We start from the raw sequence: 24462 nt of genomic DNA on the forward strand, positions 1-24462 counted from the left end.
GATGCTCTGATGTTTTAGTCTTCTTAAATAATGCAACACCAAATCAATCCATTAAATATTGTCGGTCCCTCGCTACATACCTATCGATAGAAAAGACAATATGAAGACATCCAGCGTATCCCATGTCATTAAATATACGAAGACCCTGAGTCGGAGCGACTCGGATCCATGACTGAGATACTTCACCAATCCAAAGCATCTCGTTGCCACAAAAATCACTTCGCGGAGATGCATCTCTCCAAACTACTACTGTGACGATACAGAAGGTGTTCTTGGTGATTCAGCCGTGCCGTAATTACGACTAACATCTCCTTCACATACTGTATGTATGGGGTTCCAGTATGGTAACTCGAATACTTGGTTACACCGCCTAGGGAGACGGCTCAGCCTGCCCCTCTTCCTTATTGTTTTCCCCTCTTTTCTTCTTAATCAACTAATCGGATACTTTAGATGATTCTGGTAGTCCTCATTCGTCGTCATGTTTACTAGTTCGCACGCTTTTAGCTGGTTCTCACAGGTCACCAATAAATGGTAATTTATGAAAGTGGCCGGTTAGGGGGTATCGTATTTGACCCGTCTCCTCCTCTTGCCAAGATTTCTTTTTGCGGAGCCCGCCTAACGAGACCCACCATGAATATATTGAGGAACTCACGGTGGGGAGGCTTCTGTCCGCTCTTGCCCGCTTTTTTCCGCCCCGGTCCGTGTCCGGGCAAGTGGGGCTCTGGAGTGATGGCGTACGGTCTTTTCTGTTGTTCTGACCCGGTTGCTCCTGATGTCCCATCGTAGTCTGCCGTCCGCATATTGCCGCCTCTTATTAGTCTGAGCGACCTCGTCCAGGGCTTGCCATGCCACCTCGTCACGCGATACAGGCATGTCGCGCCTGTCGGTAAGATAAGCGCTCCACATGCCCTTATGACGTGGCTGACAATGGGGTGTTTAGACACCTCAAAAGAAAGTGCATGCGGGAGCTGCCGTCGTGCTCCCTTGTAAGTACCTAGACCGCAACACTCCGGTGATCATGGCCACGCTGATAATGAGCCCTGGTGACAGTGCGTAAGGCTGCACAAGACATGCGAGTACTACCCAGAACACCTGGGGAGCGAAGCGGCGGCATGGGATCCAACGAGTCGCACCGGGCGGCTAAAGCATCTTGAGCGGCTGGTACATGTCAACGAAGATGGGCCAGCGCCAGGCACACTTCCTGATACTCAGTCCAGGTTCCAACCGGTTCTTAATGATCGCTTTCCGACCTCTTACTTTTTAGACCCGGATCACTTTGTACCGCTTGGCTTAGGATCACTTTCTTCACCGGCGCCACCATTCATACAGCACGCATGGAGCCTTGTGCGGAATCACTGGCAAGAAACGTGCGAGACATACCTCGCGGCCATCCAACCATGGCTGCCTATGCTGAGCAGGAAACGCCTCTACAGCGGCTTGGCCACTCTCACAGTCAATCAAACGGCGGACGACGTGCTCCTCATCTTGTGCATGAGGCTGTGCACACAGAGTAAGCAGGAAATGGGTAGCGACAAGCAGCTCGAAACCAACATCTACAGCGCGGCTAAGCAGTGCTGCTTCTACGCAGAGGCAGGGGGTTTTGTTTCCCTGCGACTTGTTCAATCACTTGTCCTCCTGGCTGTGTATGAACTCGGCAACGCAATATATCCCGCGGCTTATCTCACAATTGGACGGGCCTCACGATTATCCAGCATGATTGGCATGCACAGTCGAAAGAAGGCGCGGCAACTATTCGTCGACCCCGACACCTGGTCTCTACGCGAGGAGCAACGACGTACGTGGTGGGCTGTCTTTGTGCTCGACCGGTAAGTCGCCCACGATTCAACCGTGCCGTTACTAAAATCGTGTGACAGTATCATATCGGCGGGTACAGAAGGGTTGGCCGTTGCTGCCCCGGCACCCGGCTCCGACTGCCTTCTCCCCTGCACCGACGTTGATTGGGATCAAGGAAACATCAGCACAAACGAGCCTCTTCTCGCCGAATCGTTTAATGTAGGAGTGTCGCTTGGCTCCTTCGCTCGGACATGCCAGGCCGCGCACATGCTAGACAAGGTCCTAGCGCACGTCGGCCGGCGCAAGAACGACGTCGGCCAGGACGCGACGGAGGTGCTTGTCGAGGCGATACAGCTGCACACAGCTCTCCAGGCTCTTGACGCGAGCCTCATATTTCCAGAAATGCCTACCAAGGACTGGTATCTGAGCCCAGAGACGCCGATGCCGGCCCGGGGGGCGAAGACGGACGTCATCAGTGCGCTATGGCACTGTGCTGCTCCGCAAGGTTCTTGCTCTACAGCGAATACGGTTGCAGCGATTTCAACGCGAGAACTCCGAGCTGTGAGCGCGTAGCGCTGGAATCGGAGGCGCAGGGGATCGCAATCCGGGAAATCGAGCACCTAGCCGCCATAACAGTCCCGAGGCTGGCGCGAGCGGTCGTACAGACTTCTGCGGCTGTTGTGACGAGGCAGACTATCAACCCGCTGCTGGGGCACTGCATGTATTACGCGGCGACGGAATGTGCGTGCTTCATTAAGGAGAGCCACATAAGCGACATGCACGCGGCACTCACTCACATTGTCCAAGGACTAAAGGCGGTCCAATCGGAGTGGGAAGTAGGTGGTATGCGTCGCTTTTACTTACTTATTTTTTCCATCTTACACCATGGCTAACTCTGAACAGGGCGGTATCTGTCGTTGCTTGAGAAAGCCGAAGTTCTGAAATTGGTGGACGAAGGAACGGTGTGTAGCGCGGAGTACTAAAAATATAGTTATCGAGACTCTGTACCAATTGAATCTGCTGATGTTCCATGCCGCAGACTTTGTCGACGGCAGCGGACTAACACGTTGCAGCTGATCCGAGACGCCACGGCTCTGAACTCTCAGCGACGTGATGTTAAGGTCCTAAACGAAACGAGAACATACTTCATATATTTCCTTCAATAAATGCGTTGAACCCTCCAATGTCAGGACGAGACCTGGTTACTTGCAACAGCAGGGCCAATATCCGGCGAAGGTGGTATGTGAGTGGTAGACGATGAGGGTGGATACCGGCCACCTGATATTAAAACGTCGACACCGATCCTCCAGACAGGAGCATAGCAAGAGCTTTGTCGGCCGACCTGGGTAACATTTTAACGGACTGGACATAACGCGAGTGCTACCGGCTAGTGAGGATGTTCTTGTAGGTGACGTTAATGTCCCGAGGCCGCTCCCATGATCGACAGGCTCTGGCCAGCCTCACCGGTGACACGCTCACAAGGACCCATGCCGCACCACTCTTCACCACGTTTATGGTTATTCAGAGGACCATAAGGCGCCGTTCTCCGTCGTGCCGACTTGCCACACTCCTCCTTCCTCGCCCTTTGGTTACTGGGGTCCGCTTCAAGTGTCTGTCAATAAATCAATCCCTGCCGAGCATAAATGCTTCTTATTTGCCGGCAAGGCACCATGACGGAAGGAGTGGATGTCCCACCGAGTTGGTGTCGCAGCGGGCTGGGAAGCGGTCCCGTCGTTGAGCCCCACTGTCCGTTACGGACAGGAGCGGACAGGTCCGCTCAATATACTTCGAGTCCGCGCGGGTGATAATTTTGGCTTCAAAAGCGTGCAAGTGGATCACGGCAATACGCAATACCGAGCAGCAGATAAGTACGTAGTGATGACACATCGCTAGCATATCATTGCCAATATATAATGCCTCCCCCCGAACTGTAAAGAAGTAATTATTATTTATCTCGTGACCAGCTCACCAGACTCATACCGTAAAGATACATGGTCCATTCTTCGACTTAACGCCACAATGAGTCTTCCTAACCTTCAACAATTCCACAAGAAACCCTATCCAGCCATATCTCCCAGTCGCCCAGAGCTGAGTCAGGAGGGAAGAACAGTTGTGATAACAGGAGGCAATAGCGGTATCGGATACGCCATCGCTCGAGGTTTTATCACTGCTAACGCCAAATGCGTTATTATTATCGGCCGCCGCCCTACTGTCGTAGATTCTGCAGTTGTCCGACTTGTGGAGGAGGCGAAACAAGTAGGGTCAAAGAGCACAGTTCAGGGCCGCATCTGCGACATTTCGGACTTGGCGTCAGCAGCTGCGTTTTGGACCGGACTTCAAAATGACGACATCCATGCGGATGTCCTTGTTCTGAACGCTGCGACATCTGGACCGGCTGCCCCGATTCTGGAATCTGGCTTAGATGGCGTTTGGGCGACATTCGAAGCGAATGTGCGGTCCACATTGGATTTTACCATACGCTTCTATCAGCAAAGTGTTCCAGCTTCGCAGAAGGTTAGTTAAAGCTGAGCCGAGGAGCTGAATAGGTCATGATGCGAATATGCTCACTTTCGATGCAGGGAATGTTTCTGGTAAACGTGTCCTCGTGCGCAGGCTATATGTGGAACACGATGGCACCAGAGCGACCCTCGTACGCTATGACCAAAAATGCAAGTACTCTTCTCATCCAGCAGATCGCCAAAGATACTATCCCCGACGATATGCAAATTATTAGCTTTCATCCTGGTGCGATTGCGACGGAAGAAGTTACTCGTCGAATGGGTTCGGATGCAAGCATGAATGTGCCATTTGATGACGGTACGTCCAGTTATAATTACCTAACGCTCCTGAGCGGCAAGATAATTCGGAATCCATTCATGGGTTGACCTTTGTGCAGAGAATCTTGCTGGTCACTTCGCTGTATGGGCTGCCAGTATGGAAGCCCGATTTTTGCATGGCCGGTTTGTCTGGGCCAACTGGGATATCGAAGAGATTAAATCAGGGGATGTTGGGAAGCATATTGCAAAGGATGCGAACTTCTTGAAAGTTGGTATTGAGGGTTTGTCTGAATCTATGGGCTCTCCGATGCTCAGTTCTGAGCAGGTTGAAGCCGTGTCGGCCATGTTACAGGAAAGGCGCCGTAAGACTTGATCTTGATGTCATAAAGCCCGAAGCAAATGAGCTCGAAGGAAATAGAGATTGGGATCAAATGAGTGTATGGTTCAAAGCTTTGTTTCTAGCTCTTTGAGTATTCATCTGTAGAGCCGAAAGTCCGTTTGGCATAGGTAAAATCCGTACGCTAAATTCTTGTTGCAAGAATAATGAGTTGCTCTACAACATGGTCATTAAGGCGACGAAGAGGCAATTGCAGTGCTGATGAGCATATTGTGAATCTCTAGATCGTTCAAGAGGCGTAAATGCATTTAGAGCATCGGGAACATTAAGGATTTTGCTCTCACGCTCCTCCTAATGGATTCTGTGTTGGCCGGGCATTTGCACAGCTCAAGTGGCGATATGCCCTCCGACTATCAGCGTGAGTTGCTTGAGTTGGATAGAGATATTGGCTCTTAGCTAGGCACTTCATGGTAGTGGCGATTGCCACGTACCGTGATATGCTGTACTAAATCTATGGAGTTTCTTCAAATCAAACTGAGAAACTTGTTTTCCTTGGGTGTAACTGGTACGACGCTGTGAGATCTGGCCTAAGAGTGACGCAAAAATCGAAGATTCGACTGCGAGAAAAACTTGTGCTGAATCTATAGCGTAGGTGCCGACCCAGCGGCCAGATTCTGTCCGCTTTTCGGTCCGTTTGGGTTGATAATTGGAGCTGATGCCGGGGTTTTCTTTAAAGGCAAAAGAGAACAGAATTCACGGAAAGTCGGCATAGACAGCATAGTTTGGAATTTATATTTAAATCAGATCGAGCGCCTGTTGAATTGATTTGTATCCGTTATCTCTTGTCTCTCCTACCGATCTGTCTCGGAACATCGTTTTCCTCTTAATTTGCCAGCACTAGTCAAGATGCTCTCCGAGCAAAATATACTTCCATCTGAGGCAATCCTCGAGAGATATGGCACTCGTCTAGCAGGCAAGACGATTTTCATCACCGGTGTCTCAAAGGACTCCATCGCAGGCGAACTTGCACTGCAGCTGAGCAATGTGAACCCTGCCTTGCTGATCTTGTCTGCGAGGTCAGAGTCTCGTGTCGAGCCCATCGTCGAGAAGATCATCCCAATGTGGCTACTGGATTCCTAAAGATGGATCTCGGCGATCTAAAGGATATCCACAGAGCGGTGAACAGTTTGGACGATATCCCGAAAATCGACCACATTGCTGACCTGGACAGATTAAGTTATGGCCCTCTTCCGCAATGCGGGAGCATCTGAGTAATGAAGCCCTCAAACACGGTGGCATTTGTAGAAGGTGGAAGATATTACAGAGGACAATCCTATCCTAGGCATACGCAGGCAGTATTTGATATTACTGATTACGGTGGAACTGTGTTACTTGCAAAGAAGCTTGGCCAAGTGGTGCCCAACCTATACGTCTGAACCCAACACGTTTATCACATGCAGATTCATCAAAATATAGTAGGTGATACGACTGAAAGTCCGACAGATTGTGCTGGTATCCCATCCGCAACCATGTCGGCAACAATATTGTCAGAAAATAACCCAATGGCGCAGTTTCAAAGGACGAATCCAGCGTCGCCATCCTCTAAACGAAGATACGTGTCGGCGCGACTCACCAGCGGAATGAAGTGGGCGACCTATCCCTGCCTGCTGGCAACAAACTTCTTGTCATACACCCTTTGCTTCTTCTACCCTTTGCATTAGCCTCAATTCAGTGCCGATATAGGGATATCCTTAGTTTCAACGTGTGCTATGCCCTTGTGAGAAGGTGCTCTGACTAGTGGGCAGTCAGGGCGGCACAAACGCATTCCCTAACTCCCGACTGGCCTCCCTTGCAACGTCAGCTGAGTTCACGCCTCAGAGGGTAGCACTGTTCGCACCGTCATCGCCCACGACGAGCACCGCTTGCATGCCAGCAGGGTGTAGTAACGCAAGTACACCTGACTGACCTCATCGGCAAGCTCAAGAAGACCGTGAAACGGCCTTGCATCGCCAACTATAACACTCGGGACCTATTTCCCTGTTAGCAACCAGTTCAGGGCCACGACAGTGAAAGCGTACCGATTCGCATGCGTCCTTCCTCCTCTTGCACACATCGCACAAGATCGAGCGAGACCGGCCGATCTCAGTCTACTCTGAATACGTCTGCATCGGCTATTGGGTCATAACTCTTCAATTCGTTTCGCAGACAATTTTGGAAGAACAGAAAACCTAGTCGCGCAGGAGTGAAAAGCGCTGCTTCTGAAGCTGGTGCCATCTTGGACCCTCGGGTGAATCCGATCTTGGGATGATCTCATTAGTATTGGCATCGAGAGGCTCCCTTTTCTGCTTACAAAATGATGACTTCTGGACGACCAGCGTCCCTCGTCGACTTTGTTGAACTCTTTGGTTTTGTTTCTAAGATGTTATGTAGTTACTGTTCAATATTTCCTTCCATCGAGAGCTAGGTTTTTTACACATTTGTTTTGATTCTACCACGTTTCTCTTTAAAGTCCGGCTTCCGAAAACGTCAATGAGTTATGCTGGTTTAGACCAGCATGAGGTATTGAATTTTTTCTGGTATTAACTAACTTAAATAGTGCACTGGAGAACTTCATGGAACACAACTCCAATATGATGATTTATTGATATGATGTCTCTCGTTTTTCCCCGGCGCCGCGGTCGCTCTGCTCTAATCTTGATCGCTGGACACCTTTTGGTATCTCGACCCGGTGTGCAACGGTGAGCACTTCCTGTTTCACTAGTCAGTTAAGTATCCTTTGCGTCAATAATTTCAGACGGATTTAACCCGCAAAATTTCTTCCGGCTCCGAGGTTAGTATAACACTATGCACACTCCTGTGTAAGCACGTTATTTAGGGATGGGAGCATAGTTACCTTGGACAGGAATCGGTAAGGACACCCAATTCTTCTAGAATCAGCACTCCGAGAGTTAGTTAATATTTGGACATCCCCTTTTTACTACCGTACAACTTAATGATACAGGCTATGGTACAAAAGGGCACTCACAATAAGCTGACAGAAAAAAATAAACAGGGAATGTTATTACGAACAATTGATTATCAATCATCTTAAGAGGTGCGCATAAAATGCGGATTGCCTGTTTCTTCTTTGATTTTCTCGAGATATGGTGAGGTAGAGCTTAGCCTTTGTTGGTTGCATGCATGTGATGAAGTTGATAAGCAAACTGCGAGGCCCGCATTTATGTTCTTCCTCTCGCGGCATTCGTGACCTAGAGGGTAGCCCATACGCCTCTTGCGGAACCGCAGCCACAGCTGCAGGGCATGTAACCCTTCCACTCCGATCTCCCGTGAGACTTCAAGTTCCTCGGTCGTTGAGCTTCGTACTATAACGAACCTGAAGAGCACCCTTTGTCCTCCTCCAGATCTGTTCCGTCATCTGAATCGTAGTTGCTTGCATTTGGTGCAAAGTCTCCTTCTCGAGTTGGGCTCCTAGCATACCCAGTCCTTACATCGGGTTTTTCGCCTTTCATGTTTCGAGTAGATTCATGGCGCAGGCCTAATACATGAGAGTAGCAGATTGCCGCAGTTGCGGAGATTTCGGGACGGAACGATCCGGAGACAAACGTTATGTGGTCAATGGGAGGTAGACTTCATGACGAACGTGTTTACATATATATTTTTACCGTCTACTGGCTGGTCGGTCTACCACCCTCGGCATGCTCCGAGGTAAAGGGCAGGAGTATCGAAATCACTATCGCGCGAAACTCAGCAGAGGCTGCCAGCATTTTTAAGTGGGTGGCAAGCCACCAGTGATAATGTAAAGAGGGGAAGTTTTATAGATACGTAGATGCGGAGTCTTGGGAAATTTGTAATGGAGGTTACATCATGTCAACACTAGCAGTACAACTCTTTACAGCCGCCCATTAAGTACCGCACCACCATCCGTCGCAATGACAGCTCCGTTCAAATGGCTCGAAGCCCGAGAACTCAAAAACACAACCAGACCGGCAATATCTTCTGGACGACCCAGGCGACCATTAGGCGAGCACTCCTGAAAATGCTTCAATCCGCCCTTTAGTTCAATTAGGCCACTGGCCATCTTGGATGGATAGAAGCCTGGGGCAATGGCATTGGTCAGGATATGGCGCGGGCCTAGCTCAACCGCCAAGTTCTTCGCCAGGTGAATTGCAGCTGCCTTAGAAGCGGAATAGCTCGGCGTCGCGTTCTCCCCAACAGTGCCGACGCCAATACCTGCAATAGAAGCAGTAATGACCACTCGCGAGGGCTCATCGCGGGTCGCCTTTGCAGTGAGGAGAGGCGTGAATCTAGATCATTAATACATTAGTTAATACCTTTGTAGATGCTAATAATGGTTCGTCACATACTTCTGAATTGTGTAAAATACGCTCTTGACATTCAAGTCCATAACCCTGGAGAAGGCTGCTTCTGGATGAGTGTCAAACTTCTCGCCCCAGGACGCACCAGCATTCGCGAACAAGATATCGACGTGGTCAGTTGTTTTGCGCACTTCCGCAACTAGACGGTCGAGCTCGTTCATGCGCGAGCTGTCAGCTGGTACGGAGATAGCCTGAGCGCCGGGTCGCTTGTTGGGAAGGGCATTGAGAGCTGTGACGGCATCTTCGCAAGCTACCGTCTTGCGGGATGTGATGTACACCTTCGAGCAGCCGGCCTGAAGGAGCCTGTTATAGCAAGAATAAGAAAAATCAGCAAACGGAATTTGATACAATTGGGTTATGGACCGGAATGAACCCAGAAGCTGCATGCAATCCTAGCCCACGCGAACCACCAGTCACGACAGCAACCTTTCCCTCGACGGAAAAGATGTCGAGGAAGTCGTTGAGTTGAACCTGATCAACGGCGGACATCTTGCTTTGGAAGAATAGTTGACCATTCAGGGGATTGAGAAGACCAAAGGGTGGTCAATTGAAATCAGGGCCGCTGCTGCGCCTTATATATTTGAAGCCGATACCGAGGCTCCCGAATTGCGAACCCCGCAACATTCGGCAATTAATAATTCCACGCATGGGCCTGCCAACTAACTCGCCAGGTTAAACTAATTACAGTTTGATTTGGGTAAGATTTTCTTGCAGCCTCATCATGGGTCATGTATTGAGGGCTTGGCGGTTTCGCTATAATAACGCGCGAAATTACGTGGCAAATCTGACCCCCATATATCCTCTATATAACAGAATGCAAGCCTCCCCAGCAAAGTGCTACCTCTACTGGGCCTGCTATCTGTTGTATGAAAAGATATGTGTGATGGCGACTATCTAGATGCCTGACGTGAAATTCAAATATGTCGCCTTCTGAACAAAATGTCTGGCGCCAAATCAGTCGCATGTAGTCTGCCTTTTCGGCATAACTCTAGTTATCCAAGCCGCGATCTAGGGTCAACTGAATAGCAGCTTAGTATACAAAAATTGTTTCGGCCGTAACGAAGTATGAACTGAATTAGTATTTCTGGCCTTAATTCTAACTCAAATTACAGTCTAGAAACTCAAGTAGAGCAATGAATGAATCAACTCTCTTTTTAAAATACAACCTAGTTAATGTCGATTCCAGAGGACACAGTACACACCAGTACTTGGGATGACCAATTGCATGGTTTGTCTGGGTACTGTGACGTGTTCATTGAAAAGAAAATGATGACTCGACCTCGACCTTGCCCGTTTGGCAGTGCATGCGCTCGTCTTCCTTTGCCCTGCAGGTTTGCTGATTGCAGGCCCAGGCCTTTGTTTCTTTCTTCTTGCAGGTCTATTTAGGCCTTTTCCTTCTTCTTTTCCTTTTTCGTCTTCTTACTCTCCTAGATAGACCAATTTGACTTCGTTCTCCCCTGCTTCCTGTGTGCTTGGTGTCTATGACACCATCAGAAAATATGTTCCGAAGGTTTATTTCACAGCGTTTGTGTCCGGAACCAGTAGTTGTCGCAGAAATGGAAATAATCTGCAGTTGTTAAACAAACGGATCCTGCTAAAATGACACCCCCTTTTGCTATTCGCACAAAAATACCGCGTATTAGGTCTAGCGTGGGCCTTTTTACACAACAATGCGGTGGTGGAGGAGGAATTGCATTCTCACATTATAAACCGCGAGAATTGGACGCGCCTGTGGGGGCTGAGCGAGGCATTGATTGGGGAGAACCTTTCTCTCTGACCAGTCCGGTAAAAAGTCCCCCTGAGTAAGCTTTGGTTAGGATAAATGTCATGTTAAGCCAAATGTTCAGTAAAGCGTATCCTCACGGATTAAGCTTCGCTTATCGGCTTGTTCTCCAACAAGGGGGACAGACACGAAGGCCCCAATCTTTTCAAGCATAAGCAACGTTAAGCAAAGTGGCAAATATATTTCGATCATCTTCGCGCGACCAGATCCTCCAGAATGCGCGTTAATGTGACTATTTTCACTTAGCCTCGCTCCTACAGGATCAGTTGGATATATTTACATGCATACCGGATACATACATGTATGGCTACCATTGCTACTTTCGGCCGATGTTTTACCACGACATTACACCCAGGTCAGAGAAAAAAAGGCTATTTCTACATTTGCATAATCCCCTGCACATTTCGAAAGCTGGCTGGGGTCAGGGCGAGGAAATATGTACATCTTTACGGAGTTGTGAGAGCGAATAAAGGAGCTATTGGGCCAGATCACATCTACGACTTGCCCTTCTCTGATACGGCCCTCTCTACCTGTTTCACCCGCTCCCAAGCTCCGAGAGCAAACGGCTTTGCCCTCTTCGCATAATTGACTGCCCTGGCGCTGCTAGCCTGTCGACCTGCAAATCGGGCCGCAATGCCCTGCATGATCACGGAGCCCCGGAAAGCGAAGAACGCATCACCCCAGAGCAGGTCGACGGCCGGGTTCCAGCCAGCGACCTCGCTGTACCAGCGAATGCAGTCCTCGCGAGAGGGTAAGCCTGGCGTCTTGCCAGGCTGAAACAGGTCGACCTGGTTGTCCACCCCGTCCATAATGTAGGGGCTGGTGAGATTGCAGAAATCTGACAGCGGGTGTCCGACCGTCGCCATCTCCCAATCTAGAATCCCGATCACACGCGGCTCCGTTTTGTGGAAGATAATGTTATCGATCCTGTAGTCGCCGTGTACTAGAGTACCGCGATCCAGCGGCTGGGCGGTCTTGTTCGAGAAGAAACGCACCATGTCATGGACGTGGGGGAGCTCTCCGACGGGCTCTCTGGTGTCTGCGTCTACCACCTGGGCCTGAGCCTTCGAGATGGCGGTTAATGTTGCGATCTGGCGGTCGAAGAATCCGGTCGGTTTGCCGAATGTCTCGAGTCCGACGGACTTGGGGGCCACACAGTGGAATTTGGCCAGAGTCTGCAATGCATCCTTCCATCTTGATTTTTTTATGTTCATGTCAGTACCGTCTCCATTTCATGTGATGATAGTGTGCTCGGCGTCCAGCGCAGTCCTCTCCTCCGCACTCACTCCAGGCATCGATGGGTCCGTGAAATGTCGCCCGTCCAGGAAGTCCATAATATAGAAGGGGGTACCGGTCACGCTGTCATCCCCGCAGAGGCAGTGTACCTCCGGAACAGGAACATCGGTGGATCTCAGAGCACAGATAATCTTGTACTCCCGCTCGACCATGTGTGCTGTTTTCGAGAGTAGCTTGCCAGGAGGCTTTTTGCGGAGAACGACCTTCTTGCCATCAGCGGCGGTAAGCTGGTAGGTAGGGTTGGATTGACCAAAGCCGAACTAAACATCAAATATGTTCGTGGTATGAGGTCAACTAGAGATCCGAGGTCAGCTCGCCTGCTTCACATCCAGAGAAGTCCTGAGGGCTGGAACGTGTTGGTCAATATACCGCTCCAACGAGGAGATGTCTATCGGCTGGCGCACTTGTCCCGCCATGACTGCAAAGGAAACGGCCTAATATGGTCCAACAAGAGTTCATTTGGAGAATAATAATTGAATATATAAGTTTCAGGTGCGAGATCTGCTCTCGACAGCCGGGGAACCTCGGCCCAGTAGACTCTAAACTCCGTCACACACCAAACTCTACGACTTCGCGTCGTATGGGGAAGAGAACTTCGCACCTGTATACAGCTCATCGCCACTATACTGGTACCTGCGGTGTAGAAGATCACTACAAGTCAGTGAGGCGAGACAAAAGTTCATCAAGGGACGATGGATAACGTGTAAGACACGAGACAATCATGTGAAGATAATAGAAATAAATGAGGAACCATGACCATAGGGCCGGGACGGAAGCCATTAGATGGGCTGTTGAACATTATCCATTTGGCCGAGGCTCAACTTTGTTTGCCGAGACACCCTTCAGAAACCCCATAGTTCCTCGGCAGTCCAAATGATATAACATCTTCAATAATACTACTTACACGTTCTCTTCTCATTCCCTTTTTCTCTCTTGGACGGATTTCTCTAGGTTCCCTATTTATCACACTTATATTGATAAGAATGCCTGCCTCATCTCAGATACCTCTGGTCGTTCAGCACTTCGTCAGTGACCGGGCCAAAATGACCCTTGACTTGGTATTTCCCCCTCTATTTCACCCATTTTCTAGTATAATAACCATATCAGGTCGAACAATTTGTCGAAAAAGACTGTATCCCAGCCGAACCCATATTTCGAGCCCAACTCGGACAGGGCGAGCAACGATGGACCAGCAATCCTGCCGTCATGGGCACACTCAAAGCTAAGGCTCGCTCCCTCGGCCTGTGGAACATGTTCCTACCCAAGAACCGCTTCTCTCAGGGCGCTGGCTTCACCAATCTTGAGTATGGTTTGATGGCTGAGTACCTAGGCAAGAGTAAACTGGCCTCGGAGGTAGATTATTCTCATCAGCCCCTTCTCTCTAAGGAGGATTCGGGCCAAGACTAATCGTTAATTCAGGCTACAAATAACGCTGCCCCCGATACTGGTAATATGGAGGTACTGGCCAAATACGGCAATGAAGCCCAGAAGCGCGAATGGCTGGCCCCGTTACTCGAGGGCAAGATCCGCTCAGCCTTCCTCATGACTGAACCGGATGTTGCCTCGAGTGATGCCACCAACATACAGTTGAGCATTCGCCGGGAGGGCAACGAATATGTGCTGAATGGATCGGTATATTTCTCTACCCTATACCCGTATATGTATATGTATATCGATACTAATGGAAAGTGGTAGAAATGGTGGTCCTCCGGCGCTGGTGATCCCCGTTGCCAGGTCTACCTCGTGATGGGTAAATCTGATCTTTCACAGCAGGATCCATACCGCCAGCAATCTGTCATCCTTGTCCCCGCCAACGCTGCTGGCATCACTGTGCATCGCATGTTGTCTGTCTACGGTTATGACGACGCTCCGCACGGCCACGGCCATATCACATTTGAGAACGTGCGCGTCCCCGCCTCCGCCATGGTGCTAGGCGAGGGCCGAGGCTTCGAGATTATCCAGGGCCGTCTAGGCCCCGGCCGCATCCACATTGCCATGCGAACCATTGGTGCCGCGGAAAAGGCCCTCGAGTGGCTGATCGCCCGCATCAATGACGATAGTAGGAAGACCTTCGGGAAGAGCCTGTCGGCCCACGGCGTTATCCTCGAGTGGGTTGCCCGTTCACGGATCGAGATCGATGCCGCCCGTCTCATTGTCCTTAATGCTGCTATCAAGATTGACCAGGGTGACGCCAAGTCTGCTCTCAAGGAGATCGCCCAGGCCAAGGTCCTCGTGCCCCAGACGGCCCTAGCCGTTATCGACCGTGCCATCCAGGCCTATGGCGCGGCTGGTGTCTGCCAGGATACCCCTCTCGCTAACATGTGGGCCATGAGCCGCGCCTTGCGCATTGCCGACGGGCCGGACGAGGTCCATTTGCTGCAGCTTGGCCGTCGCGAGAACCGCGCCCGCAAGGATGCCATCGCCGCGAAGCTGGACTGGCAGCGTGCTGAGGGACAACGTTTGTTGGCGGCTGCCGGATTTATCGCGGCCAAGAGCCATCTGTAGGAGATGATATCACAGATACAGTAATCTCACAGAGCATGAACTTTCTTCAATTCTTCTGCTAAAGCAGCTAGACCCACTGTTTGATAGGGCATTTATCGACCGTGTGATTCCGTCCTCTTGTTACCTCTCTTACGGCAGCTTCGCTGTTTGGTATTGTTATTCCTCTGCCTGTGACCCTTATCTCGCTCTCGTGCCTCGAGCTGCCTGTGTCGACCAGGCTGCCTTGAGCTTCCCCTCTTCACTAGATGCAAAACCTAGCCCTCAACGGAAGGAGTTGTTAAACAGTAAAAACATAACATCTTAGAAACAGACAACCCTTTACTATTGCTTTTGTCAGCTACTCAGTACTCATGTATTTTACCAATAATTACGTGGACTGGTAAACCAAAGTCGATTTACAACATCACTCGTAAGTTTCCATTCAGTAATGAAACATCGTAAAGATACAGATAAAGAATGAAGGTTCGAGAATTTCAGCCTTAGAGATATCAGTGTCAAGACTACGAGGCCAGAAAAAAATACCCAATCTGCACTGGAAAGAGATACCAAATTTGCCATGTCGGCCAGAAGTCTGGATCGCTCACTGTTTTTCGTTTACAGCTCGGGTGTATCAGCGAATGAGTCATCCCACCTGTTGATTGAACAATGTTAATGTGGAATTGAGAGCGGTTTAACGCCAGGAGCACTTACGCAGTATGGTATCTCCCGCCAGAGACACCAGCAGCTTCCACGACTTCTCTGATCCTTCTGTTTTCTTCTGGGGCAAGAGTAATTGATAAAGCCTGAATGTTAGTATCCAGGTTCTTAGGCTTTGTTGTTCCAGGGATTGGGATGATATCATGTCCCTGAGCCAAAAGCCACGCAAGAGTGAGTGCGCTGACACTGACCCCCTTAGCTCTAGCGATGTCCTCTAATGCATCCACGATCTTGAGGTTCCGAGGGAAGTTTTCTGGAGAGAACCGCGGGAGCAAACGACGGATATCTCCTTCAGGGAAATCATCGGGCGATTTAATGTGCGCTGTCAGGAAGCCCCGTCCAAGAGGTGCATAGCAGACCACTGCCACACCAAGTTCACGACACGTGGTCAACAGGCCATTTTGCTCAATGTCGAGGCTGAAAGGATTGTATTCGATTTGGACTGCTGCAATATGGTGGACCATGCAACTGAGGTCATACTATGGTCAAAAAAGTCTTGGGATTTGCAAAATTTGAGTTGGTTCTCACTCACGCGCGACGGAGAGTGCTTGCAGAGCACTCTGACAGTCCCAAGTACCTGATCTTGCCCTGGTTCTTCAGCTCCACCATAGCAGCAACAGTCTTCTCGATCGGAGTGACCTTATCCAAGCGGTGGATGTAATACAGATCGACAGAGTCAAGACCTAGTCTCTTCAGACTTCTATCACAAGCCCCTTTGATGTACTCAGGATCGCTCCGAACGAGAGCTTTGCCTTCGTCGTCGACACCGGCACCGCCCTTTGTCGCAAGAAAGATCTCACTCCGTTTCCCGGTTTTGGCGAACCATTTCCCAAGGAGATCTTCGCTATCTCCGTACACGTCTGAAGTATCCCAGTTGAGTATGCCGCTGGTGTAGACATAGTCTAGGAACTGCAGGCGTTCCTCATCGGGTGCAGCGGGTGCATAGAACGCGGAGAGCCCCATGGCACCGTATCCCAGAGCTGTGATCTGGGGACCATTTTTTCCAAGTTGACGAGTGGGAAGGTTAGGAGCCATGTTGTTCTTCGGCAGTGAGCAAAGAAGTCAAGCACTGGTTGATTCAGAGGAGTCTTACTGCAAGCAGACGTTTTCGGCCCGACGAGGTGACCTTTTGAGGGACGGAACGGGTGAAATGGTGAAACAATGACACACTACTCCGGTCGAGTATCAAGCAGTAAAGTTAACTACTCTTGAAGGTGCGTGGTTGAACAGCAGGCTAGTCTACTGGATTCAACAATTCAATTGAGAAGGAAGGAAGAAGGAAGGTTATCAAGTCTGGCCTTGCAATCTTACAATCTTAAAATCTTGCAGTCTTGCAGTCTTTCTAACTAGGAAACATGACAATCTTTATAGGAAAGAGAATGTTAGGATTCTCTTCAATAATCGTTGAGGATCAACATGTCGGTCAATCGCATTGATCCAATTACCCCGCTGTGGGCAACCATACATGCATGTAGGCAGTGGGTCTACACACACATGCTAACACCTTTTTATACTAACTAATCTCTTTTCTGCCCTTTTTCAATTCGTCAGTATCGTCAGTATACGTATTCCTCTAAACTATCAACGCTGGTCATGGTAGCTGGTTACAATGGACCTATGGATCCCGGTAATTACAGCTGGTGGACCCAGTCTTGGCAAACTATATCCTTAGCCGAATTAGGTAATGTTGAAAGTGGCTTACGCGAGCACATAAGCAACGACAGCTACCTGATTAGTACGGGGTAGCTAATCTCAGCGACTTTACATACTTAGTAAATATGGATCTAAAGTGGCCGGGCAAAGCAGAATAAAGAAGTCAAGCACTGGTTGATTCGTGTCTGGTTGCAAGCGGATATATTTATTCACTAAAAGTGCCCCAGGAGTTTATTTGTATATCCTCTCATTTCTACACTTTCCAGTGCATCAGCATACTGATGCCTCTGAATTACTAACACCAGTTATGGTAGTTTGGCTGCCATGGATCTACGGATCTGAGTATTCCGGTAGCAGTCTTGGCAACCAATACGCTGCACCTAATTCGGCAATTTGGATAGTGGCTTACGCGGGCATAATGTATTTCCTAGGTCTAGATCGTCGAACTTAAAGGTCCAATCCAGGCAATCATCCAGTCTGCCGTATAGCGTTTTCGGCGCTTGCCTAGATGGGAGGAGTTAGATACCGCTATTGATAGAGGAAAGGTGGATTTACGACTCTCTCTTAGTCAAACGATTCTGCAATCTCTTCCTTATTTTCGGATCGGTAATCCCGGTCCAATCATCCCCCGTTTGATGACATCGTTCTAACCGCTTTGGGGAAGCCCCATAGCTTCGGACTTTTGAGTGTGCGGTTGATGACAAGGACCGTCACCCAGCTGCATTAGCGCAACCTTAAATAGAGGTAATTTGAGCAATCTTTATTTATTCTGAATGTGGTGGGTCCAGCTCTACCCCACTTACGAGGAGGCAATAGTTCCTGATTCGCGAGAATTCACCGTGCAGCTCGCCTCGAGTACCACGGAAGCCTTCGCTCTGTAAACCAAAGCATCCCTTCGTTCTTCTCTCTGAATATACAAGGCAGATCAGTCCACTCTCATTTGTTCTCGGCAAAAACACAAAGTCTTCTACGCTCTATCAGAACCTACTTTCCCATACTTTTACATCGCCTAAACTACCATCATGACACCTCGATACGCTGCATCTTATGCTCATCCAAGTGGCCCCGGGGATGAGCGCCCGACAGCTGAACAGATTGTCCGAGACGAAGGTCTCATTGGAAAATGGGCGGACAAGGTGGTCTTGATCACAGGTTGCTCTTCGGGTATCGGAGTCGAGACCGCCAAAGCGTTGTCGATGACTGGCGCGAAACTATATCTAACAGCACGAAATCTCGAAAAGTTAAAGAATGCCATTGGGGAACTTGCAGTATCTCCGAATGTCCACCTTCTTCAGCTTGACCAGGAGTCTCTTGAGAGCGTTCGGAGCTGTGCTTCAGCGTTTCTGGCTCAGAACAGCCGGTTGCACTTCTTGGTTGCAAACGCGGGCGTCATGATGACCCGCAAAGAGACCACGCAGGACGGCTTCGAGCTTCAGTTTGGAGTGAACCACCTTTCACACTTTCTCTTGATTAACCTCCTGATGCCAGCTCTCCTCTCGGCATCCACGCTGTCACTCCAATCAAGAGTAGTTATTCTTTCCTCGACTGGGCACAAATTCTCTTCTGTCAATTTCGAAGATATCAACTCCGATGGCAAGTTTGACGCCATGCAGGCGTATGGGCAGAGCAAAACCGCAAATTTGTGGACTGCAAACGAAATCGAGAGGCGCTATGGGACCGAGGGACTCCACGCATTCAGCGTTCACCCAGGGGCAGTTACAACCAACCTGGGGCAGCACATGTCCGAGGAGGAGATCCAAGCCATAAACAAGGACCCAAAGCTTATGGCCAGCTTCATGAACCCAGCCCAGGGTGCAGCTACTAGTGTGTGGGCAGTTGTCTCGAAGGATCTCGAAGGTGAAGGGGGCAGGTACTTGGAAAACTGCCAGATTTCATCTGCGCATGATCCCGCAGGGGGAATCTGGGCACCAGGCTATGGTCCACATGCATTTGATGCCACCAGTGCCAAGAAGCTGTGGGATGTCTCCTTGCAATATGTTTCACTCGAGTGAACAATGCCTGTTCCGTATTTTAGATTTTTCAAAAAAAAAAAAAAACCTCGTGAGCTGTAGGTTAACTTCCCAGCTGCAGAATCCCTCCTGACCCGCAGCTGAAGGATCTCACAAAAGTATTTTTGCTTCCATGTTATCAAGTCATGGAACTTGACGCCAGAGTGCCATATAGCATTAAGAATGAGAGTTCTTCGTTCCGACAGGATGTCTTCTGTACAGTAAGTGGACCAAGACGATACAATATAGATGCGCCCATGAGAGCAGCTTATTGGAGTAAACCAGCTCTACCCCGACTTCTGAACACATCTATTCGGTCGGGATTATGAAAGGATCGGTTTTCCATGACTAACACAGACTTTGGCTTGGGTCACTTCCCACACAATGCTGTAGAAGCTGCTCAGTAAAATCCTCAAAGACGGATGCATCGGTTAAGCTTTAGAACAATCGAGACGGAATGATGCCATCTTAGGTATAGGCTGGCAGTATCTGATATCGCTGATCATGATGAAATTTAGACACTTGAAATGGTGCCACACCCAGTAGGGACTGTGACTATTTCCACCTAGCCTCGCTGCTACAGGATCAGTTGAAAATGTTTACATGCATACCGGATACATGTCTCGCTACCATTGCTACTTTCGGCTGATGTCATACATCGACATTACACCCCAGGTCAGACAAAAACAGTTATTTCTACATTTGCATAATCCCCTGCAAATTTCGAAGGCGGGCTGGTGTGACGGATGTAGAAGATTGGCAGCCTGTAACGAACTGGCAAGTACGATGTTTGCTGGGAAGGCCTTCCGAAAGGGAAGTTCCCCGGGGGGGGGGGGTTGAAGGCCTACTTCCCACCACGCATCTCCTTCTCCTTTCCTTCTCCTTTCCTTCTCCCTTCTCTAGACTTGATTCTTTCGCAGACAGTACCGAATTGAGACTTCCGTCCTCTTCTCGCTTGACTTGTAACACGGGCCGTAACGGGAGGGCGTTTTGCCCCTCACCATCTACGGAGGAAACGCTCGCTTATGATTGGTAGGTGTCAAGCATGGTGGGATCAAATGATGTACGGAGTACGGTTGGGAGCTATTTCCCGAAAAAATACGTCTTCCAGGAGCACTAATCAACTGACGTCAGCCCTGGATTATGTAGTTTAATGGGAGCAAAACGTGATAATACCGGCATGCAAAATATATTTTGGTAACCTCTAACCGAGATGAGCCTTGTTCTTTCGAGGCTGCTCACGTAGGGGTAATCTCTTCAACTCGGCAGGGTGCGAAAAACAAAGGTAGATGGGAAAAAGAAGGACTTTTGCGAGCGTTTTATCTTACTCGCTGGAGACAATGGAATTGTGCATGGAGAATGAGTCTACAATTTCTTCGAATAGACTAGATCATATTGCTCAAATCAGCCTTAACAATGTTCCATGATATAAAATTTTGTCTTTTGATAGCTCCCTTATCACCAGCCTCAATGACACGTGTTTGAAGCAGATAGACTGAGAAAGTATACTGGCTTCAGGCTAAGAGTTATCAGCACAAGACCAAGTACCCGACGTTCCATCAGCCTTCAGAGAGGCAATGATTCCAACCACTGCACCGTACGTGCCACCGACCATCAAGAATGTGCCAATCACGATCATGAATATGCTATAGCATACCATAAATATCCATTGAAGTGACCGCTGCTCCTTTCGCTTGCTCCAATTATCATATAACCACATACAACCTGCTGGCTGGAAACACTGCACTGTCCCTAGAAGGGCCCCAACCAAAGATATGAGGCTCCCGAAAATCGGAATTCCGCTTGCAATAATATACGCGACCACAATTACGGCGAATACGCAAGCCAGCCAGGTCGCCCAGTGCGCAAGCGTATTTGCAGTAAGATGCTTAGACCCTCGCATGAAGCGAAGGAAAATGTACTTGCTTGCCATCTGCCTATCTGTTAGGTGACATATTCTTCGAGGGAAAAGGCATAATCTCACGTGAGTGCTGATAGTTGAGGTGACAAACAGCCCCGGAAGAGAAATCCCATAGGCAATCCGTTTGATCAACGTTCCAGCAGAGCCAAGAGCGGGCGATGAGACATAAGATCCGCAAAAATAATAAACCACCGTTCCAATCGTAATGTAGGTAACAGTCACAACAGTTTGGCAGACCGTTAATGATTTTGCGTAGTGACGAGGATCGCGCATTTCGGATACAATTGGGAAGAAGAAAGGTGTGCCAGCGTAGGCGAAGATGAACTGTGAAATAGCTGAGATACCATCAGTGAAACTTGGAGAATTCACAATCTTATAGTCAGACACCCAAGGGCCTGGAGGCGCAGCGTCGGGGCGGTCTTGAATTCCCACGGCAATCGTCACAATAAAGACTATAGTACTTCCATTAGAACTCATTCTCACATATAACTCGTCTGGATATCACTTACTAGAAGTAAGCATACATGCCAGACCAACCCACGCTAGCACACTTATTCGGTCCAGGGTTCGAATACTAGCGAGGCCAAGGACCACAATAGCAGCGACTGCAACAAATACAGCAGTACATGCTCCATGATTCGAGACTGCATTCAAAGCGATAGAGAGGCCTAAAATACCGGAAGCACCACAGAAAATCAAGACTATTCACATATCACCTGTTAGCATACTATTCCACTAGCTTTTCCTGGTGAATCTCTTACAAAGGGATAATCCTATTCCCAGAATCTCCCGACCAATCGGACCAAATATCAGCCCAGTCGCGTCATCTATACCATACACTTCGCGGTGGTTCAGCTTAAAGACACCGACCATATAACCGGACCAACTCATGGTAACAGCAATGATGATCAAGCAGATTACCCCTGGAACGAGGCCTAATGCGTCGAAAGCGGACGGGATTGACAACACGCCCAGTCCGATTTGCGTTTTCATCATAAGTATGGATGTTCCCATCCATCCCAACTGAGTGGTGGTCAGATTTCAAAAATTCATCGACGTTGAGGCATACATACATTGCGATAGTTGGGTCCATCCTCTGAGATGACTCCGAAGACGGCATCGTCAGTCACGGTAGCTCCGTGTTGCACCTCCTCAGTTGGCGAAGAGAATAGGGTGCACTCTTCTTTGTTGTTCTTCTCATTCATGTTGTTATGTTGTGCCAAGTAAGTGTGATGTTTTAGTAGAGTATAGAAGGAGTATCCTTGGAGGGGGAGTCAAGTCGTATTTATGTAATTTTTTTTCCAGCTTTTGTCTGCTCCGGGGTAAAGATATCTCTACTCCCGTGTCAATGCATAAGCTAAAATCCAATATCGTGGCAAATTATACCTTTACGCTTGAAAGCTGCACACGTAATTGCACTAAAAAGCCTCATACAACACCCTCAGGGATTTTGACTTTGTTACCTATGAATCGAAGCTACCACGACGATCTCTGAGAGGCCAAAATCTTCGATCCATATCTCAGAATAACCGGGAGAACCAGGAATTAAACGTTACATTGGTATTCGATCTGCCCCCTTTGCCAGCTTAAGTTTTCAGTATTGTTATCTACTGCGGCGCCGTTATGAACAGTCTCCGCCTCGAACCCCAGATACCCCACAATTTGACACTCGGAATTTGAGATATTCATCACGTAAGAGAAATCATCTATTGAGAAGGTAGGCCATTCAATAAAGAAAATTCATCGTATTCTCAATACGCAAACGAAGGCTGATCTCAACAATCCAGCATCACCATGACAAGGTTGAAACGGAGTATCTCCACAAGCCGGAAGTTCCGTGATCTCCGGTTCGGAGGTAGCCTTGATGGGAAAAGAAAAGCGTAATCATCAAAGCCTACCAATATTGGTTGATTGGACCGGTTATCTCTAATAGTCTCCAGTACAAATGCCTCTACACTAGTTTGGAACATGCATTTAGGAACGATAGCGTAGGTGCGATTGGTCTTCCGCCAAGCGTTTTATATTATCGCTCTAGATCAGTGGGATTTTCACGAACTTGCAGGCTATTCAAAGAGATTCAATTACGTCTGCTTTGCCCGCGAAACTTAAAAACGGCTCACAGCCTATTCTGGTCATAGAGGATCAATCGTCAATTTTATTTCTTCGTGCGTAAAGCAGTCGCCAAATAAATTGTTTCGGTAACCAGCATAGGTGAAATTGGTGAATATATACTTCCCTTTCACTATCACGAAGAGAGATATGAGATGGCCATTTGCATCTAGTATAAGGTAATCTTAGGTGATGGTAATGTTTTTGCGTGGAAGAGAGGGCTTTCCATTAACGCTATCGCCGACTGTAAACATCGGAACCTTGTATGTATATGGCTACGCCAAGAGAAACATCGTCATCATTATGATAAGCCGCATTGCGAATACAAGCCTCTCGTTCAGTAGCTATAATTTCGACGTGTGGTGGAACACTTTTTTGTTTCACGGTTGTGGCAATAATAGAAGTAGGGAAGAAGAGTAGCAGAAGTGTGCACTTAAGGGAGATGTGATCCTGGTTGGGTGCCTGGCCAAAAGGAAGGGAGTTACATGTCGTTTGCAGCTACCCACCCATGAGCGCTTTCTTCTGGTTATGGCTTTCAAGTAGGAATGGCAAAAAGAGTCAGTACTTTGCTGAGTGTAAAATTGTTCACCTTCCGGGGTGAGATTACACCTGGTTCCAGATCGATCCAATAGGTTGATTTCACGAATCGTACCGGTCACGTGGTGATATAGTCACATGCCCGTGAGTTCCTGATTCACTCGCCTCTTCCCCTCATCTTGATCTCGCAATGGACAGGCACAGTATCCGACAATACACTTAGTGACGATCATATGAGATGTGGGAGGCATAATGTCTCGGGCTAGCACCGCTTCGCAGCCGTTAACACGGCAGGCTTGTGAATCATGCCGGTATGCTCACATCCCCTGATCTGTTCCTCAACCCGATTAGCAAAATGTAATCTGAATTGTGAACTAGCCGAAAGAAAACTAAATGCCCGGCTGAGCGACCGAGTTGCTCGTTCTGCCTGCGTCTCAACATCCCCTGTGTGTATATGCCCAGAGGCTCCTCACCTGCTAATGGTATTGGAAAGAAAGTTCCCGTGGATGCAAGGTAATCTTACCGCAAAAGATTATTTGATCATAGATATGTTTGCATATCTGATGAGAGCAGAAGAATACCTACCACAGATCGTGTCCAAATGATAGAACGTCACATTGATCACATTTACGGTCTTCTAGGGTATGTTGGTCCCTGTTCCAGTTCCTC

The 24462-nt window shown here is 48.8% G+C and overlaps 8 protein-coding genes across 8 annotated transcripts; 4 read left to right on the forward strand and 4 right to left on the reverse strand.

The window, feature by feature from the left end:
- Nucleotides 1-871: 871 nt before the first annotated feature.
- On the forward strand, nucleotides 872-2960 carry N7458_000537 (fungal specific transcription factor domain-containing protein; the record flags this gene model as incomplete). The annotated part of the gene is made up of 7 exons (XM_056903931.1): nucleotides 872-886; nucleotides 941-1049; nucleotides 1106-1826; nucleotides 1875-2299; nucleotides 2368-2637; nucleotides 2698-2756; nucleotides 2868-2960. 7 exons carry the CDS (start codon nucleotides 872-874, stop codon nucleotides 2958-2960), a joined length of 1692 nt encoding a protein of 563 aa, XP_056771698.1.
- Nucleotides 2961-3813: 853 nt separating this feature from the next.
- On the forward strand, nucleotides 3814-4944 carry N7458_000538 (SDR family NAD(P)-dependent oxidoreductase; the record flags this gene model as incomplete). Its single annotated transcript, XM_056903932.1, has 3 exons — nucleotides 3814-4308; nucleotides 4374-4611; nucleotides 4691-4944. 3 exons carry the CDS (start codon nucleotides 3814-3816, stop codon nucleotides 4942-4944), a joined length of 987 nt encoding a protein of 328 aa, XP_056771699.1.
- Nucleotides 4945-5814: 870 nt separating this feature from the next.
- On the forward strand, nucleotides 5815-6048 carry N7458_000539 (uncharacterized protein; the record flags this gene model as incomplete). The annotated part of the gene is made up of 1 exon (XM_056903933.1): nucleotides 5815-6048. One exon carries the CDS (start codon nucleotides 5815-5817, stop codon nucleotides 6046-6048), a length of 234 nt encoding a protein of 77 aa, XP_056771700.1.
- Nucleotides 6049-8797: 2749 nt separating this feature from the next.
- N7458_000540 (uncharacterized protein) lies at nucleotides 8798-9773 on the reverse strand (the record flags this gene model as incomplete). The annotated part of the gene is made up of 3 exons (XM_056903934.1): nucleotides 8798-9212; nucleotides 9273-9587; nucleotides 9658-9773. The coding sequence occupies 3 exons, from the start codon at nucleotides 9771-9773 to the stop codon at nucleotides 8798-8800; spliced, it is 846 nt and encodes a 281-aa protein (XP_056771701.1).
- A 1788-nt stretch (nucleotides 9774-11561) lies between these two features.
- On the reverse strand, nucleotides 11562-12779 carry N7458_000541 (phosphotransferase family protein; the record flags this gene model as incomplete). Its single annotated transcript, XM_056903935.1, has 3 exons — nucleotides 11562-12254; nucleotides 12354-12623; nucleotides 12690-12779. 3 exons carry the CDS (start codon nucleotides 12777-12779, stop codon nucleotides 11562-11564), a joined length of 1053 nt encoding a protein of 350 aa, XP_056771702.1.
- A 567-nt stretch (nucleotides 12780-13346) lies between these two features.
- N7458_000542 (uncharacterized protein) lies at nucleotides 13347-15281 on the forward strand (the record flags this gene model as incomplete). The annotated part of the gene is made up of 5 exons (XM_056903936.1): nucleotides 13347-13421; nucleotides 13471-13716; nucleotides 13783-13995; nucleotides 14059-14821; nucleotides 15259-15281. 5 exons carry the CDS (start codon nucleotides 13347-13349, stop codon nucleotides 15279-15281), a joined length of 1320 nt encoding a protein of 439 aa, XP_056771703.1.
- Nucleotides 15282-15554: 273 nt separating this feature from the next.
- On the reverse strand, nucleotides 15555-16599 carry N7458_000543 (uncharacterized protein; the record flags this gene model as incomplete). Its single annotated transcript, XM_056903937.1, has 2 exons — nucleotides 15555-16032; nucleotides 16097-16599. The coding sequence occupies 2 exons, from the start codon at nucleotides 16597-16599 to the stop codon at nucleotides 15555-15557; spliced, it is 981 nt and encodes a 326-aa protein (XP_056771704.1).
- Nucleotides 16600-20745: 4146 nt separating this feature from the next.
- On the reverse strand, nucleotides 20746-22352 carry N7458_000544 (uncharacterized protein; the record flags this gene model as incomplete). The annotated part of the gene is made up of 5 exons (XM_056903938.1): nucleotides 20746-21159; nucleotides 21211-21599; nucleotides 21657-21848; nucleotides 21909-22170; nucleotides 22221-22352. The coding sequence occupies 5 exons, from the start codon at nucleotides 22350-22352 to the stop codon at nucleotides 20746-20748; spliced, it is 1389 nt and encodes a 462-aa protein (XP_056771705.1).
- Between the last annotated feature and the right edge of the window lie 2110 nt (nucleotides 22353-24462).

The sequence above is a fragment of the Penicillium daleae genome, assembly GCF_028827525.1.
Source record: "Penicillium daleae strain IBT 16125 chromosome Unknown utg000001l_segment0_segment0, whole genome shotgun sequence".
In the NCBI taxonomy this organism is placed as follows: Eukaryota; Fungi; Ascomycota; class Eurotiomycetes; order Eurotiales; family Aspergillaceae; genus Penicillium; species Penicillium daleae.